Raw genomic sequence first — 19,270 nt, forward strand, 5'->3', positions numbered from 1 at the left:
GGTTGTGGTGAGATTTATATAGATTGCTGAGGCAATGGATTCTAAGGACTCAGCTCTTTTCCCTTTGAGAGACAGACACTAGTCTGTCAGGACAGTCAAATAAACAGAGATGGTAAGATAGGAGCTTGATGGGGCTCTTAAAGGGCAATTCCACCCATTTTCCCGCACCATACCAGTGTCCGCACGTGAAAACTAGGCGTTTCTATGATCTGTGTTTTTAAAAGAGAAGAAGAAAAGTCCTAAAAAAATGCTTCTCTGTGACATCACAGGGTAGGATTAAAAGTAAGAAAAACAGTGATTTTCAAAACCTACAACTAGTTTTTAGCTCGAGGGAGGGTATTTTCTACAACTAGTTTCTAGCTCGAGGGAGGGTATTTTCTACAACTAGTTTCTAGCTAGGGAGGGTATTTTCTACAACTAGTTTCTAGCTAGGGAGGGTATTTTCTACAACTAGTTTCTAGCTCGAGGGAGGGTATTTTCTACAACTAGTTTCTAGCTCGAGGGAGGGTATTTTCTACAACTAGTTTCTAGCTAGGGAGGGTATTTTCTACAACTAGTTTCTAGCTCGAGGGAGGGTATTTTCTACAACTAGTTTCTAGCTAGGGAGGGTATTTTCTACAACTAGTTTCTAGCTAGGGAGGGTATTTTCTACAACTAGTTTCTAGCTCGAGGGAGGGTATTTTCTACAACTAGTTTCTAGCTAGGGAGGGTATTTTCTACAACTAGTTTCAGGCTAGGGAGGGTATTTTCTACAACTAGTTTCTAGCTCGACGGAGGGTATTTTCTACAACTAGTTTCTAGCTAGGGAGGGTATTTTCTACAACTAGTTTCTAGAGGGAGGGTATTTTCTACTACTAGTTTCTAGCTCGAGGGAGGGTATTTTCTACAACTAGTTTCTAGCTCGAGGGAGGGTATTGTCTTGCTCCCCATGTCCCAGCGTATCTCATAGTTGAAAAAAATAATTGTTTTTCAAATTCTTTCATTTCTTTATATTTCTTTCTACAAAATGTAGAAATGCGTTGTTTTCACATATGTTGACACTGGTATTGTGCTGGAGATAATGAAACTGAGGTTGAAAAGTGGTGGAATTGACCTTTAATGATACAACCCCTACTCAGACAGACAAATGGAGAGAAACAGTACACAGTGCTTTGGAAATGTTACTTCTCACATTTTTCATAACAATAAAGCTTCTTGAATTTAAAGTGAGTGAGTGAGTCAGAAAGAGAGACATACAAAAAGACAGAGATATTTAAATACTTCCACTGATGTGTAGTTCACAGTATCAGTGGCGACGAATGACTCAGGTCCACACACAGAGGTGTTTATTTTCAATGTCTATTTATTTGTCAAAATGAGGTATTTCAAAGTGCTGAGTTGGAGCACTACATGTCAATTATATGAATGAAGAAAAAACAAACATCTTATATCCGTTCACCCAGAAAGGTCTATGCACCCGACAGTTACAAATACTTAAACAAATGGGGAGAAATAAAGAGAAAGGAAAAGGTGGTAGAACAGAGAGAGAGAGGAAGAAAAGGTGGTAGAACAGAGATAGAGAGAGGAAGAAAAGGTGGTAGAACAGAGATAGAGAGAGGAAGAAAAGGTGGTAGAACAGAGAGAGAGAGGAAGAAAAGGTGGTAGAACAGAGATAGAGAGGAAGAAAAGGTGGTAGAACAGAGATAGAGGAAGAAAAGGTGGTAGAACAGAGATAGAGAGAGGAAGAAAAGGTGGTAGAACAGAGATAGAGAGGAAGAAAAGGTGGTAGAACAGAGAGAGAGAGAAGAAGAAAAGGTGGTAGAACAGAGATAGAGAGGAAGAAAAGGTGGTAGAACAGAGAGAGAGAGAAGAAGAAAAGGTGGTAGAACAGAGATAGAGAGAGGAAGAAAAGGTGGTAGAACAGAGATAGAGAGAGGAAGAAAAGGTGGTAGAACAGAGAGAGAGAGGAAGAAAAGGTGGTAGAACAGAGATAGAGAGAGGAAGAAAAGGTGGTAGAACAGAGATAGAGAGAGGAAGAAAAGGTGGTAGAACAGAGAGAGAGAGGAAGAAAAGAAGGAAGAGATAAAGAGATATCTACCGAGAACTAATTTTCCGTACGAAAATATAACTATCAAATGTAGTATGTATTGGAATCATGGTACAATACAAAGCAGGGGGGGGACATTTTATATTACAAAGTTTCGTTGCCCTCGAGGCATTGCAGTATTTTTTAATAAAGTTTCCAGTCTAGTTATTGGCAGCTTTTGGACATAAAATGTATAAAAACTCAAAGATAAAAATGTATATAAAACAAGGCAGATTCTGAGTGTATTTGTCTGTTATTTACAGTACTGTTATTTACAAAAGTGTCGGCTAGCAAGGTGCACATTATACCGCGGTTTCCTGGTGTACAGGAGTCTTCTGTTTGCAGCTGTGAAGGCGTAGAAAGCATTTTCTGCTACTAAGTGTGAACTTTGAACTCTCCAACCAACTCTGACGCTATGCCCAGTGTGTATTCATTAGGCACACAATGGAGCAAAATGGAATGAAACAGAGAGGGAATACCTGATCGTGTCCATTGAGAAATGCTTATTTTCACTTTCCGTTGCAAAACATTTTGCCACGATGTGCCCTCATGAACAAGACCCCTTTGAAAGTCACCTGGTTTGGGTTAGGGCTATAAGTGTCACATTGAGTACAACAAGAAATAGAGAGAGGACCAAGAGGAGCGTGCTCCCTCTCTTCATCCCTTCTCCTCCCTCCTTCTATTCTCTTCTTTCCTTCTTCTCAATGTGACCGGATTGAAAAACGTAGAACCCTAAACATTCTTAACGTCAACAAATGTGCAAAAAAGTGGCGTCAGTGAATGTCCCGTCCACCCCGTCATTTGTCGCTCACGTGTGTGTGTGTGTGTGTGTGTGTATACATATATATAAGTTGAGACAAAGCGAGGGGGAGGGGGGTCATCTGGGTGTGTCTGAGTGTATATATATATGTGTGTGTGTGTGTGTGTCTATGTGTCTATGTCCGTGTGTATATATCAAATATATCAAATCAAATTTTATTTGTTACATGCGCCGAATACAACCTTACAGTGAAATGCTTACTTACAAGCCCTTAACCAACAATGCAGTTTTAAGAAAAGCATTTTTTATATATGTGTGTGTCTATGTCTCTGTGTGTGTGTGTGTGTGTGCGTCATGTGCCACTAAAAAGTCTTAGCAAGTCCTGGCCTGCTCGAGTCGCTTCATTAGCTGGTGCCTCCGTGCCTGCAGCCTGTCCTTCTCCTGAGTCAGCCGCAGTTCATCCGTCTCCAGCGACGACACATACTCCGCCGCTTTCTTCAAGATCAGCACCTTGGCCGCCTTCTCGTTCCTCGCCAGTTCGGGCACATGATCGCGGAGCGTGAGGAAACTTGAGCGCAGGTCGTTGCGCCGCTGGCGTTCCAGGATATTGTGATTTCGCCGCCGTTCGGAGTCTTCGGAGTCGGAGTTACCGGAGGAGCCGCCGCGTGGGCTACTGGCACCGCTGGCGTGGCGTTTGGATCTAGAACCCGGCATAGTTGAGGATGGCACAGTCAGGGAGCCGCAGAATGTCGAGGATGATGGCGATGATGATGATGAAGAGGTGGCACGGGAGTATTGACGAGGAGCGTTAGATGACTTGTGTTTCTTGGAGGGGGGCGCGTGGTCGTCGTCAGAGGCGTACGGCGAGGGAGCGGCGTAGTTGTGTTGCTGCTGGTGGACCGAGCTCCGCTTGAGGATCAACTCCTGCCCATGACAGTTTGACCCCGCAGACCCCCGGCTGCTGACGAATCGGCTCACGACACCAGATGAGACCACAGCCCCAGAAGTGGTGCCCGTCTTCGACCGCACCGAGATGGTGACCGTGCCAGTCGCCATTGGCGACAAGCCACGCCGCTTCTCCACTGTGACCACATCGATCTCTTCGCCGTCTGAGTCGTCATCTTCCTCCTCCTCATCTTCCTCCTCATCTTCGTCGTCATCATCTTCTTCTGGGAAAGGAAACAAGAAGTGTGAGTTGGTTAATCGTTCTGACTAGTCAACTGCGGGAACTATGTCACCTATGTGTGCTCACAGGTGACAGGTCAAATCCAATTAATTGGTCACATACACATGGTTAGCAGATGTGAGTGTAGCGAAATGCTTGTGCTTCTAGTTCCGACAGTGCAGCAATATCTAACAAATGATATCTAACAATTCTACCTGTGTAAAGGAATGGAATAAGAATATATAAATATATGGATGAGCAGTGTCAGAGCGGCATAGGCTAAGATGCAACAGATAGTATAGAATAGAGTATCTACATATGAGATGGGCTCGTGTGTGTGTGTGTGTGTGTGTGTGTGTGTGTGTGTGTGTGTGTGTGGGAAAAGTGAGAGCATTGCTCAACTCTCTTATTGCTGACTGTCAGTCACTAATCTGGCCCACAGGCTTTTTACATGCTTCATCTTGTAGACCAGCTGGATTCTTTCTAGTTTTTCAGGCTATTCCTGCTCATCTTTATCGTCTACAGTTTGAATGTTTGAGTTGTGTCCCTGTTCACTCTCTCTTGAAAAGGTTCTGACATCCCCAGTTAGGCAGTTAGTGATGATGAAACGAGATATGCAAAGCATTTAACAGTCATATTCCTGATCAGTTTTATCTTGAGGTGTTTCAAAAAAAGTAATTTGACCCTTTTCAATATTTACCGGCTTCTTTATCTTTAGTACACCTGAGCCAAGACATTACAGCCGTGACTTATCAGAAGACTTATCATGTAATAGAAATAATAATGCGCAGGCCTCTTTGAAGCTGTAAGAAGAGGAAGTGGTGGATCGTGAGGCGGCAGGTGATTGAGGCCAGCAGCCCCAGTTAAAATGCCTTTGTGAAAACAGCTATCATTATCAGCTCAGTCGTTCATAAAGCAGTGAGGCATTTTACAGCTTACTGTAACCCACTTCTCACGGCCAAACCCTCGGGAGGCAGTCTCTCTCTCTCACACACACACTGAGAAGGGAGACAGTCTCTCTCTCTCACACACACACTGAGAAGGAAGACAGTCTCTCTCTCTCTCTCACACACACACTGAGAAGGGAGATAGGGAGACAGTCTCTCTCTCACACACACACACACTGAGAAGGGAGATAGGGAGACAGTCTCTCTCTCTCACACACACTGAGAAGGAAGACAGTCTCTCTCTCTCTCTCTCACACACACTGAGAAGGAAGACAGTCTCTCTCTCTCTCTCTCACACTGAGAAGTTGGCACGGGAATCAAAACACAACCACACCACAGGTTCTCAGCTGGGTGGTTATGGGGATGTCTGGCCTCTCCTCCTCTGTTCCCCTCTCCTCCTCATTTCCCCCCTCTCTCCTCTTTTCCCTCCCTCTCCCCTCTCCTCCTTTCTCTCTCCTATTTTCTCCCACTCTCTCTCTAGACAGACCACATGTGAAGCTGAGACAGTCTGGGCAATATGATATTTGGCTCAGGGGGAAAGGGTGTAGGTGGTACTAGTGAGTCTATCTCTAGGGGTAGATGTCAATAGTATAAAGTGGCATCCTCTCCTCATCTCCTTTCCTCATCCTGCAATGATGTGAAAGAGCTGGTCTGGTGAAAGCCAACACCTGGTTTTCCAAAAGATCAGTGCAGATGAAGACGAGAGGGTGAAGCGAGGGAGCCACTTTAAACTATTGACATGTATCCTTCATTGGTGTCACAGATACACATGTCACAGGTGCCTTTGGCTTCCAAGTAGGGCGGCAGGGTAGCCTAGTGGTTAGAGCGTTGGACTAGTAACCGGAAGGTTGCAAGTTCAAACCCCCGAGCTGACAAGGTACAAATCTGTTGTTCTGCCCCTGAACAGGCAGTTAACCCACTGTTCCCAGGCCGTCATTGAAAATAAGAATTTGTTCTTAACTGACTTGCCTAGTAAAATAAAAAAATACTGAAGGCTATCATACTGAAGGCTATCATACTGCAAGCTATCATACTGAAGGCTATCATACTGAAGGCTATCATACTGCAAGCTATCATACTGAAGGCTATCATACTGAAGGCTATCATACTGCAAGCTATCATACTGAAGGCTATCATACTGAAGGCTATCATACTGAAGGCTATCATACTGCAAGCTATCATACTGAAGGCTATCATACTGAAGGCTATCATACTGCAAGCTATCATACTGCAAGCTATCATACTGAAGGCTATCATACTGAAGGCTATCATACTGAAGGCTATCATACTGAAGGCTAACATACTGCAAGCTATCATACTGCAAGCTATCATACTGAAGGCTATCATACTGCAAGCTATCATACTGAAGGCTATAATAATACTGTAGGCTATCTAATAAGTGTTTTATGTGTCAGAATTTGATTATTGAGCCATTCCTCTATCTGATATTGGGGGCCAAATGCCTATTATGTGCCTATAGGTATTTAACATGGAGAGGATATCTGATGGTATCTATAGACACCGTCTGTATCTGCCTTTCAAGCATGCGGTGTGTCTACTACTCTATTTTATGGTGAGGTAAGCTCGGATAAAAGAGAGAGAGACGCGACTTAACACTGCCAGCGTCAGAAGAGGCCCTAGCAAATGTTTTTTCTATCTCCAGGCTGGCGGGGCAGCGGGGGGAGGCGGTGGAGCGGCGCCAGAGAGACAGCTGTCGAGATGGGAGCGCCTGTTCAAAGCTGTCAGCCCCTAAAGAAAATGGGCTCTCCCCCTCCTCTTCTCTCCAGCTCTCTTTCTTTCCCCGCGGTCCGGTCAAAGGGGGTGTGTTTTGGCAAAGCACTATAGCTCGAGCCTCGAGGCGGCGCTGCCAAGTTGGAAGTCTCTCTCTCTCTTTTTTTACTACCGTTTCACAGACGCGCCACAAAGAACTATAGTAAAGACTCACGTGTGTTTTTCGTTGGCCTACCAGACTTCCATGGTAGTTGCCAAACGATACATGTATGCTCAACGAAGTTGGACCATTTAAGAATGTTCGAAGAACCTATTATCCTGGTATTACAAAGGTTTTATTGTCCACTTTGTTGTTATCGACCGACCCCCTTCACAAACCACACCCACACACATCCTCAACACCGAACACAATAGTCGCTATAAATGGCATTTTACAAAATGACGTCTAGTTTACCCGGGTTGAACATTGAATAGGCCTAAGCAATTCCACACCTATGGAGCCCTAGGTATTTCCAAATCATTGCGTAAAGTGCTTAATCATAGCCTCCAACGAACCTCATCAATAAATCCGTTTACTTCTGTACGTCTACCTGCGCGGAGGCGTCAAGTAGCGCCTACATCGCCCTTTACAACCCGCATGTTTAGTTGTTCGGTGTCTTTTTGTTAGATGCCGACTGGGTCTAAATCAGTAATACACACAATCCTCCAATGTTACAGCTATCTGCCGGATGAAGCGCCTGCCTATTACATAAACCCTCTCACGCACTGCCACCATTTACTGCCGGCATGTGGAACGTAACTACGTAATCCGATTCTGTGCTGTCATATGAACTTTCAATCACCCCAATTAGCACTAGCCTAATAATAATAACAATAACAATAACGTAGCGGAATGACGTCAATTCAACAAAATAAAACAGGGTATGTGGATGAGTATTGTGTTATTAGGGTATCTGCTGTTGTACTGTGGGCACTGTAACCAAAACAAAAGCTATTGTGCGCATTCATCCTCGCCAAAGGTATCTGCTTACCGGAGTCGCTCGGAGTTTCCTCTGCGCTACAGTGGGCAGTAATGGCGGGGCCCGTCCCAGGTGGACATCTGCTGCTGCTGCTACCGTTTCTTTTGTTGATGGGGAAAGGGAAGACTATCGTGGGGTCCACACTCAGCTCCGGCGCCTTGGTTGTGATGGCCGCGGCGGTAGTGACATTTTTACTAACTCCACAGGCAGCCGCGGTGGAGATGGCTTTGCCTAGCTTTTCTGTGACCACCCTCTGCAGCTTTTCCCTGGCCGAGAAGCCGCTCCACATACAGTCCTGAATGATAATGGAGTTGGGGTTACTATCCAAAGCGGAGCAGCCGCCGAACAGGTCTCCGTCCGACGCGCCCCAAATATCGTCTTCGGGCAGGAACAGGAGCTCTGAAGCCCAGTCGCAGCCCAGCGGGTCGCCTAATCCAAAACCCATGGGACCTGCTTCCGAGTCGCCTCTGTCTCCCCCGGACGCGAAGGCCAGCTCCCCCGGTAGCGCCGCTCGGCTCGGGGAGAGGGGCGGCGTGGGCAGCAACTCGAATTTCTTCCAGATGTCCTCTCCGGGTGGCGCAGAGTCGGGACCGCAGAAATAGAAGTCATCCTCGCCCGGGTAGAAGCAGGGTTGTAGAGAGTCGAACTCCATTTCGGAATTTTTACCTATAATCGCCGGCATTTTATCCCACACTTGGAAATCCTGCAAAGAGGGATAGTTTAGACACAATGGAATAAGACACACACCGACATAAAGTTCCTATCGAAAAGACCAGATACCTAACACCTTATGCACAACATTCTACAGTCAGTCCTAAAAGTCTTACAGATCCATTGGAAAGCACAGAGGCCAGTGCGCGTAAAATGTGTGGAAAGTCAGTTTTCCACTCTTCTTGGCATTATTCACACAATAATACCACAGTGGGCAATTATAATAACTATTAAAACACATATCTATGTTAAAGTCACATAACAATTCAATTCGTTTTAAAATTAAGGATGACCATTTTAGAGTCAATATATAGAGAAAAACCCGGAGTCAAATAATGTAAGCGACACTTTCACCCAAATATTGAAAGATGCTCACCTCGCGTTGACTGATGTTGTGGTGTGAGTCGTGTTTTGTTGAATCTCTCTCTCTCGCAGTTCAGTGATAAACTAGATTAGGAGCACACATCTACTCTTGTGTCGCACAGACAGATCTCTGAAACGCATTGTGCTGGGCTATGGAGTGTTATAGCCGTCCCTCAAACCTCTCTGAGTTGGAGGGAAGACTCCACCCACTTAGGGGCGTGGTGAGTGTGGTAGACTGCAGCGCTGCGGCGTGAGGCCGACGGGCTGGCTGTGTCGGCTCCTATAGGGTCGTCACTAGTTACCACTGCCACAAAGTCGTAAACCCCGCAATTTCAAAAATGTATCTTCTTAAAATGTGATTTTAAACCTAGGCCTAACATGAACCCTTACTTTAAACACACTTCTATCCGTATACCTAACCCTAACCTTAAATGAATACAAAAAAAGCACATTTCATTTTTATAAATTTGTGGTTGTGGTAACTAGTGGAAACCCTCATATAGCCTGCGACGGGCTCCATTACCCCTCCAAAGAATAGATATTATATTATCATCCCTGAGCCTCCGTTATGGCGAATTTCTTTCCCTTTTCAGAAACTGTTCGGGGAAAATTGTGGACAAATGCATAGGATATAGACTTTATATTATGCATAAAGGCTCCACTAATATATGACAATGGTTTGTTACCCAGCAACCTTTAACATAGCGTTTTGATGGAAGTAGGCCTGCTATTTGTTTAAAGATAATCATATCATGTCTTATACTCAATCAATTAAATGTATTTATAAAGCCATTTTTGCATCAGCCGATGTCACAATGTGTTTACACAGTCTAAAACCCCAAACAGCAAGCAATGCAGATGTAGAAGAACGGTTTATACTGTCTTGTTATTAGGAAAGTCACGATGGCTTGGCACACTACTCAATGCTGGAGCTGAACTCAACTCTCACTATTGTCTGGGGGCATTGAGATAACCGCATAGAATGATCAAAGAGTCGGTATCACTGCGCCCTCACGCGGACACAGGATAACAGGAGGTTGAACGCATCAATACATTAATCGCTGGTGTATGTTATCTGCGGTGAATTGTCGAACCATTTGTTCTTTATAATGAAGATAAAGTATGAACCTGTTATGTTTAACTACTATGGGCTACTGATTAAACACATCCATACATTGAGCTGATTGGCTACGCGTTAAACCTATCATTATATGCTACCGATTAAACACATCCATACATTGAGTTGATAGGATTTAAACCTACCATTATATTATTCTTGGTCTTCTTTGTCTACACATGTCCAGGGCGAGCAGAATCAGCTGCGCTCAGGGGTTGTAACGTAACTCCCCTGGCAGCGGTTAATGTAGCCTGCAGTCATCCCATTCCCTTACTCTAATAACAGGTTTGACGAAAATGTATCTGTAATTACGCGCACGGGCGGCGCATTGGCACGGGCACAGATACAGCATATTCCCTATCGACTTCTTGAGAGAAACTGTTCTGTTTACTTTACAACCAAACGAAATGACACAGCACTTGTTCTATAACATGTTTGTTCTAACCGAAATCACAAAGAGGATATCGAAAAAGAAACGTAAATTGGTCTACATGTCTTTTGTGTCCACTGTGAAACGAGTCCTATCCAGTCAAGCTTTGATATAGTGGATAGGATTTTAATCAGAAGCAGTAAAAGAAGACCTTTATATATGTAATTACAGAAAAAGACATGTACACAGGCCTACATATCTATATCTTCTCTGTTAAACCACTGAGCAATTCTACTACTACTAGACTATAATCCCATGCAGTCAAGTCATTGTTGACGGGTTGTTATCAGAACCAGTGGTGGAAGATGGGAGGGATGGTAAAGACCAGCAGCTGCTATCAGAGCAAGAAGAGTGGGAACTGGGATCTGTTTCCTGGGAATAACAATACCACCATGAACAACGGTTCCCTGGGATTGGGACAAGGAAGACTGGACGGGAGCTTCGATGAGATGTTCGCCCTTGTTTTCCTGTGACCCATAGGAACTGCTTCCTGTGTCAGAGAGAGGGAGTAATAACTAAGAGAAAGAGAGAGAGACATGGGGAAGGGAGGAAGGGAGGGAGGTAGAGGTAGAAAGGGAGAGATGAGAGAGAGAAGGAGGGAGAGAGGGAGGGAGACATGGAGAAGGGAGGTAGGGAGAAACTAAGAGGGAGAGAGAGATGGGGAGGGAGGGTGGTAGAGGTATGAAGGGAGCGATGAGAGAGAGAAGGAGGGAGAGAGAGGGAGTGAGACATGGAGAAGGGAGGTAGGGAGAAACTAAGAGGGAGAGGGAGATGGGGAGGGAGGGAGGTAGAGGGAGGAAGGGAGCGATGAGAGAGAGAAGGCGGGAGAGAGGGAGGGAAACATGGAAAAGGGAGGTAGGGCGAAACAGAGAGAGAGATGGAGAGGGGAGGGAGATAGAGGGAAGGAGGGAGTGATGAGAGGGAGCAGAGAGAAAGACAGAGGGAGAGAGAGGAAAGTGGTGTTGGGGGAAAAATATACAACATTATAAAATCCATGAACACAAACGACAAGTGTGTGGTTAAAATTGGCAAAAAAAAACATATTTTTTTCCACAGGGCCGTGGGATGTGACAGGGATGCAGCTTAAGCCCTCTTCAACAAATATATCAATTAATTGACGTGAGCACTAGAAGAGTCTGCAACACCAGGCCTCACCCTCACCTCACTAGAATCTGAAATCAAATGTCTACTCATGATCTGGTGCTTCTGTCCCCAACCAAGGAGGGCCTACAGCAGCACCTAGATCTTCTACACAGATTCTGTCAGAACTTGGGCCCTGACAGTAAATATCAGTAAGACAAAAATAATGGTGTTCCAAAAAAGGTTCAGTCGCCAGGACCACAAATACAAATTCCATCTAGACACCATTGCCCTAGAGCAAACAAAAAACTATACATCTCTCAGCCTAAACATCAGCGCCACAGGTACCTTCCACAAAGCTGTGAACGAGCTGAGAGACAAGGAAAGAAGGGCCTATTATGCCATCAAAAGGAACATCAAATTAGCGATACACGCTAATTATCCAAGGAGCTATTAAACTCTACAACCACCTAAAAGGAAGCAATTCCCAAACCTGCCATAACAAAGCCATCACCTACAGAGAAATTAACCTGGAGAAGACCCCCTAAGCAAGCTGGTCCTGGGGCTCTGGTCACAAACAGACTCAACACAGTCCCAGGACAGCAACACAGTTAGACCCAACCAAATCATGAGAAAACAAAAAAATCATTACTTGACACATTGGAAGGAATAACAAAAAAACAGATCAAACTAGAATGCTATTTGGCCCTAAACAGAGAGTACACAGTGGCAGAATACCTGACCACTGTGACTATGTACAAACTCAGTGACCATAGCCTTGCTATTGAGAATGGCCTCCGTAGGCAGACCTGGCTCTCAAGAGAAGACAGGCTATGTGCACACTGCCCACAAAATGAGGTGGAAACTGAGCTGCACTTCCTATCCTCCTGCCAAATGTATGACCATATTAGAGACACATATTTCCCTCAGATTACACAGATCCACAAAGAATTCAAAAACACACCCAATTTTGATACACTCCCATATCTACTGGGTGAAATACCACAGTGTGCCATCACAGCAGCAAGATTTGTGACCTGTTGCCACAAGAAAAGGGCAACCAGTGAAGAACAAACACTGTTGTAAATACAGAGAGATGCGAGAGGGAGGGAGAGGGAGCAGAGAGCGAGAGAGAGAAAAAGACAGGGAGAGATGAGAGAGGGAGGGAGAGGGAGCAGAGAGCGAGAGAGAGAAGAGAGAAAGACAGACAGATGGAGAGATGAGAGAGGGAGGGAGAGGGAGCAGAGAGCGAGAGAGAGAAAGATAGAGGGAGAGATGAGAGAGGGAGGGAGAGGGAGCGAGAGAGAGAAGAGAGAAAGACAGAGGGAGAGATGAGAGAGGGAGGGAGAGGGAGCAGAGAGAAAGAGAGGAAGAGTAAGGGAGAGATGAGAGGGAGAGAGTAAATAATCAGAGAGTAAACTAAAGTTACATGTTTCATATGGTACAACTGTGGTCCAGTGGTGTCCATCTGCCACTAACACACACTAAACATATAAATAATTCAAATAAACAGAAACACTTCCATATTGAATGTTAATATAATTCTCTAACCAAGTGGAACTGGCCAGTTACGTCCAGACAGAGACTAAGACACTGGCCATGTTTGTGAGCAGCATTTTTGCTCAGGGTTTAGAGAGTGGATAGAGGGGGGGGTTGGCTTGTGCTTATAGATGGTTAAGCAATTGGGCCAGACTAGCTAACAAGCTTGTAGAGTAGCAATAGAATTAAAAACACGTCTTGCCTTTTTGTAGATAATAAATGCAATGTGGAACCAGTAGCGGCGTGTGGGTAAAATCACTGAGGAAGTCATGCCAGCAAAAAGGTCATAATGCAACCTATGTTGTGATAACTGTGTGGTTTACTCTATAACCCATTTGTTCATACACCACCATGATATATAATAAGGCCCTGACAACAAAAAGACACCAGTTACACAGTGGTGGAATAAATTCAACTACACACACAGAAATGTTTCATCACAAAACCGGAGAGCAGCATCTGTCCAGTGAAGTCCCCAAAGCAAATATTGTATACAAACAGTTATATCACCTGCAGCATGGTCAAGCAAGTTAATGTTGTCGACAGTTTACTTAACATCTACTGATTTAGAATCACAGAGTTACCGCAAGTCAGCACAAAGACAACAGGAGCATTGCCTCCACTATTCCAGCACCATTTACACTTAAATTTAAACTAAATCAAATTAACTAGGCTACAGTTAATTTGGAAAGTACTCAGACCCCTTGACCTTTTCCACATTTGTTACGTTACAGCCTTATTATAACATGGATGAAATGTTTTTGTCCCCTCATCAATCTACACACAATACCCATAAATGATGTACACTACCATTCAAAATTTTGGGGTCACTTAGAAATGTCCTTGTTTTTTAAAGAAACATTAAAATAACATCAAGTTGATCAGAAATACAGTGTAGACATTGTTAATGTTGTAAATGACGATTGTAGCTGGAAACAGCTGATTTTAAATGGAATATCTATATAGGCGTACAGAGGCCCATTGTCAGCAACCATCACTCCAGTGTTTCAATGGCAGGTTGTGTTAGCTAATCCAAGTTTATAATTTTAAAAGGATAATTGATCATTAGAAAACCATTTTGCAATTATGTTAGCAGAGTTAAACTGTGTTCTGATTAAAGAAGCAATAAAACTGGCCTTCTTTAGACTAGTTGAGTATCTGGAGCATCAGGATTTGTGGGTTCGATTACAGGCTGATAATGGCCAGAAACAAATAACTTTCTTCTGAAACTTGTCAGTCTGGTCTTGTTCTGAGAAATGAAGGCTATTCCATGCAAGAAATTGCTAAGAAACTGAAGATCTCGTACAATGCTGTGTACTACTCCTTTCACCAAACAGCGCAAACTGTCTCTAACCAGAATAGAAAGAGGAGTGGGAGGCCCCGGTGCACAACTGAGCAAGAGGACAAGTATGTTAGGGTGTCTAGTTTGAGAAACAGACACTTCACAAGTCCTCAAAAGGCATATTCATTAAATAGTACCCACAAAACATGAGGCTCAACGTCAACAGTGAAGAGGCGACTCTGGGATACGAGATCTTCAGTTTCTAGGAGTGACAGTTGCTCATAACGGGCCTCTGTACACCTATGTAGATATTCAATTAAAAATAAGCTGTTTCCAGCTACAATAGTCATTTACAATATTAACAATGTCTACACTGTATTTCTGATCAATTTGATGTTATATAAATGGGGGAAAATGTTTTTGACCCAAAAACCCAAAACTTTTGAACGGTAGTGTATATACATATAAAAAATGCAATAGCACACTTATATAAGTATTCATACCCTTTTCTCAGTACTTTGTTGAAGCACCTTTGTCAGTGATTAAGGCCTCGAGTCTTCTTGGGTATGATGATACAAGCTTGCCACACCTGTATTTGGAGAGTTTCTCCCATTATTCTCTGCAGATCCTCTCAAGCTCTGTCAGGTTGGATTGGGAGTGTCGCTGCACAGCTATTTTCAGGTCTCTCCGGAGATGTTAAATCGGGTTCAAGTCTGGGATCTGGCTGGGCCACTTAAGGACATTCAGAGACTTGTCCCGAAGCCACTCCTACATTGTCTTGGCTGTGTGCTTAGGGTCGTACACTTGGTGAGAAACCAGGCCGGCAAGTAGTGGTCAGAGAGCCTGTTTAAGTATTGTAGTCAGAGGTGTGTGTGTATTTTTATTTGATTAGGATGCCCAGTAGCTGTTGTGAATGCAGCAGCTACTCTTCCTGAGGTTCACACAAACACAAAAAACAACATAATACAGAAGATTAATAGACAAGAACAGCTGAAGGACAGAAAAACGGCACATACAGCCAACATATCAATACATACACACAAAATGCATAGGTCAAAAAGGGCGTTGTGCACTGAGGTTTTGCTTTATCCGGTTTTTGGAAGTACAGCTTCCAAATATTGAGTTGCACCCCCCTTTTGCCCCTTAGAACAGCCTCAATTTGTCGGGGCATAGACTTTACAAGTTGTCAAAAGCGTTCCACAGGAATGCTGGCCCATATTGACTCCAATGCTTCCCACAGTTGTGTCAAGTTGGCTAAATGTCTTTTGGGTAGTGGATCATTCTTGAAACACACTGGAAACGGCTGAGCATGAAAAACCCATCAGTGTTGCAGTTCTTGACACAAACCGGTGCGCCTGGCACCGACAACCATACCCTGTTCTAAGACACTTCAATATTTTGTCTTGCCCATGTACCCTCTGAATGCCACACATAAACAATCCATGTCTCAAATGTCTCAAGGCTTAAAAATACTTCTTTATCCTGTGCCCTCACCTTCATCTACACAGATTGAAGTGGATTTAACAGGTGACATCAATAAGGGATCATAGCCAGGATTCTCCTGGCCATCTATGCCATGGAAGAGCAGGTGTCCTTAATATTTTGTACACTGAGTGTACAATACTACACGCTTTCATGAATTTGGGGACTGTGAAAAGACCCATGGTGGCATGCCTGGTGGGGTAAGTGTGTGTGTGTGTGTGTCAGAGCTGTGTATAAGTTGATTATGTAAACAATTTGGAATTTTCAACACCTTAATATTTCTTATAAAAAGAAGAAGTGATGCAGTCAGTCTCTCCTAAAATCCAAGAGAGACTACACTACACTAAAAAGCAAGATGTGTAGCTCTCTTCTGGGTCAGCTGCAGTTTGTGTGTGTTTCTGTGAGTGTGTGTTTCTGTGAGTGTGTGTGTGTGTGTTTCTGTGTGTGTGTAAAATGTATGTAGGACTGAATTTTTTGGAGTTTGTTTGTCAATTAGTGCATTCCATTACAACTTTGATGCTAAGATGCAAAACGGGGTTGAAGACTTCATTCTGCGTTTCCATTGCTGTGAAGTGTTGCAGAGGACAAACACATGACTAATCCCAGAGAAACACACACAGAGGTGATCATTTCAGCATGTGTCCATTAGTGCGTGTTTACCAGGCACCGGCAGCACTGCTGTTTGAGTTAGTGACCCTCCAAACACACGCACGCATGTAGCATGCACGCACACACACACACACACACACACACACACACACACACACACACACACACACACACACACACACACACACACACACACACACACACACACACACACACACACACACACACACACACACACACAATGTCAACCGCGCTGTCGTCGTCCTGATTCATGACCCCACAAACTCACCAAAGTCTCAATGTTTTATAAATGGCAACAATAGGCTTGTAAAACTGTCTCTTCCCAAGCAGTATTTACACGCAACAGTTTAAACAATCAGGTGAAATGTTTCTCCCAGTTAGAAGGACGTTTAACATATTTCTCAGTGACATGACGTCTAACTAAAACTAGCCAACTTGAGAAAAGCTGATCGAGAGGCTGGCTCTTTCATGGTGAATAAATGTGATCCTAAATTATCCGTCTGGTAAGGTCTGATACAACTGTATCCGATTGTGATTGCTCCTGTCTGGGGTGTTAATCAATCACGGTTATTTATGTCCTATGGATGGTAGACTGGGAGGTCTAATGACGTTCACCTTCAGGGCCACTGCTATTGATTCATGTTCGATTCCCAGACAGACCGGATCCATAACATGTAATATGATCCAAGTAACAGGAAAGTTGCACGATTACCTCACGATGACCTCACACTCTTCAGGGAATCTGAGAAGTCTTGAACAAATGAATGGGATGAATATATATAAGCATAAATAAATACACCCCCCCCCCCCCCCCCCCAAAAAAAAAACACATCTTCAAAATCTAAAAAATAGCAATGAATCTTAAATTGTAGTAAAAGATCAAAATGTACACAGATGGTGGTTATTAGTCAACAAGGTCTCACTGAAGAACTAGACGTTCATCCACATTCTCCAAATGTCAAATTTAGAAGTGAAGGAATAAGTTTAGGCACTCATTCTGAAGTGAGGTAATGGTTAAGGTAATGGTTAAGGTAATGGTTAAGGTTTGGGATAGGGTTCAAACATGAAGTTTAGTCATGGTTAGTTTAGTCATGGTTAGTTTAGTCATGGTTAGTTTAGTCATGGTTAAGGTAAGGGTTAAGGTTTAGGTATCAGGAATCAAGGTAGGTCCCAGATGCAGACACCTCGAAATGACAATGGTTTAATATTCCAACAGGGGCAGGAAATAGACAGGTCAAGGGTCAGTAAACCAGAGGTGGGGCAAAGGTACAGGTCGGCAGGCAGGCTCATGGTTGGGGCAGGCAGAGGTCAACAGTCCATAGGTGGGGTAAAGGTACAGGTCGGCAGGCAGGGTCAGGGTCAGGGGCAGGCAGAGTGGTCAGGCAGGCAGGCTCACAGTAAGGACAGGCAAGGGTCAAAACCAGGAGAAACAGGCACTTCACAAGTCCTCAAAAGGCATATTCATGAAATAGTACCCACAAAAATTGAGTCTCAACGTCAACAGTGAAGAGGCGACTCTGGGATGCTGGCCTTCTAGGCAGACATGCATAGAAAAATCCATATCTCAGACTGGCCAATAAAAATAAAATATTAAGATGGGCAAAATCACAGACACTGGACAGAGGAACTGCCTTGAAGGCCAGCATCTCACTGTGAGAAAAAGAGAGACTGGGAAAAGCAGGAGCTGATAACAAAAACGCTGGTTGACTTGACAAACAAGACGAACTGGCAACGGACAAACAGAGATCACAGGTATAAATACACAGGGGATAATGGGGAAGATAGGGGTCACCTGGAGGGGGGTGGAGACAATCACAAGGACAGTGTAAAATAGATCACGGTGTGACATTGGGATAGAGTTAAAACATGACGTTTAGTCACTCATTCTGAATGGTTAAGGTAAGGGTTCATGTTTGGGATAGAGTTAAAACATGACGTTTAGTCACTCATTCTGAATGGTTAAGGTAAGGGTTCATGTTTGGGATAGAGTTAAAACATGACGTTTAGTCACTCATTCTGAATGGTTAAGGTAAGGGTTCATGTTTGGGATAGAGTTAAAACATGACGTTTAGTCACTCATTCTGAATGGTTAATGTAAGTGTTCATGTTTGGGATAGAGTTAAAACATGACGTTTAGTCACTCATTCTGAATGGTTAAGGTAAGGGTTCATGTTTGGGATAGAGTTAAAACATGACGTTTAGTCACTCATTCTGAATGGTTAAGGTAAGGGTTCATGTTTGGGATAGAGTTAAAGCATGACGTTTAGTCACTCATTCTGAATGGTTAAGGTAAGGGTTGATGTTTGGGATAGAGTTAAAACATGACGTTTAGTCACTCATTCTGAATGGTTAAGGTACGGGTTCATGTTTGGGATAGAGTTAAAACATGACGTTTAGTCACTCATTCTGAATGGTTAAGGTAAGGGTTCATGTTTGGGATAGAGTTAAAACATGACGTTTAGTCACTCATTCTGAATGGTTAAGGTAAGGGTTCATGTTTGGGATAGAGTTAAAACATGACGTTTAGTCACTCATTCTGAATGGTTAAGGTAAGGGTTCATGTTTGGGATAGAGTTAAAACATGACGTTTAGTCACTCATTCTGAATGGTTAAGGTAAGGGTTCATGTTTGGGATAGAGTTAAAACATGACGTTTAGTCACTCATTCTGAATGGTTAAGGTAAGGGTTCATGTTTTGGATAGAGTTAAAACATGACGTTTAGTCACTCATTCTGAATGGTTAAGGTAAGGGTTCATGTTTGGGATAGAGTTAAAACATGACGTTTAGTCACTCATTCTGAATGGTTAAGGTAAGGGTTCATGTTTGGGATAGAGTTAAAACATGACGTTTAGTCACTCATTCTGAATGGTTAAGGTAAGGGTTCATGTTTGGGATAGAGTTAAAACATGACGTTTAGTCACTCATTCTGAATGGTTAAGGTAAGGGTTC

At 43.6% G+C, this 19,270-nt stretch overlaps 1 protein-coding gene across 2 annotated transcripts; it reads right to left on the minus strand.

The window, feature by feature from the left end:
* Positions 1-1,324: 1,324 nt before the first annotated feature.
* Positions 1,325-8,923, minus strand: LOC109881104 (N-myc proto-oncogene protein). Of its 2 annotated transcripts, none has more exons than XM_020473260.2 (3): positions 8,775-8,923; positions 7,700-8,390; positions 1,325-3,991 (listed from the first exon to the last, which is right to left on the minus strand). In XM_020473260.2, the coding sequence occupies exons 2-3, from the start codon at positions 8,367-8,369 to the stop codon at positions 3,198-3,200; spliced, it is 1,464 nt and encodes a 487-aa protein (XP_020328849.1). In that variant the 5' UTR covers positions 8,370-8,390; positions 8,775-8,923; the 3' UTR covers positions 1,325-3,197. The 2 variants fall into 2 exon arrangements, with proteins under 2 accessions (XP_020328849.1, XP_020328848.1); XM_020473259.2 differs by having other exon boundaries at positions 1,325-3,994; positions 8,775-8,919.
* Positions 8,924-19,270: the final 10,347 nt, after the last annotated feature.

This window comes from Oncorhynchus kisutch, linkage group LG12, assembly GCF_002021735.2.
Source record: "Oncorhynchus kisutch isolate 150728-3 linkage group LG12, Okis_V2, whole genome shotgun sequence".
NCBI classification, from domain to species: Eukaryota; Metazoa; Chordata; class Actinopteri; order Salmoniformes; family Salmonidae; genus Oncorhynchus; species Oncorhynchus kisutch.

Excerpts from the sequence above, each read along its gene's own strand:
- LOC109881104 (XM_020473259.2), bottom strand. The coding sequence starts at position 8,369 with ATGCCGGCGATTATAGGTAAAAATTCCGAAATGGAGTTCGACTCTCTA. Across the intron at positions 3,995-7,699 it reads GGAAACTCCGAGCGACTCCG|AAGAAGATGATGACGACGAA; the intron begins GTAAGCAGATAC and ends TTCCTTTCCCAG.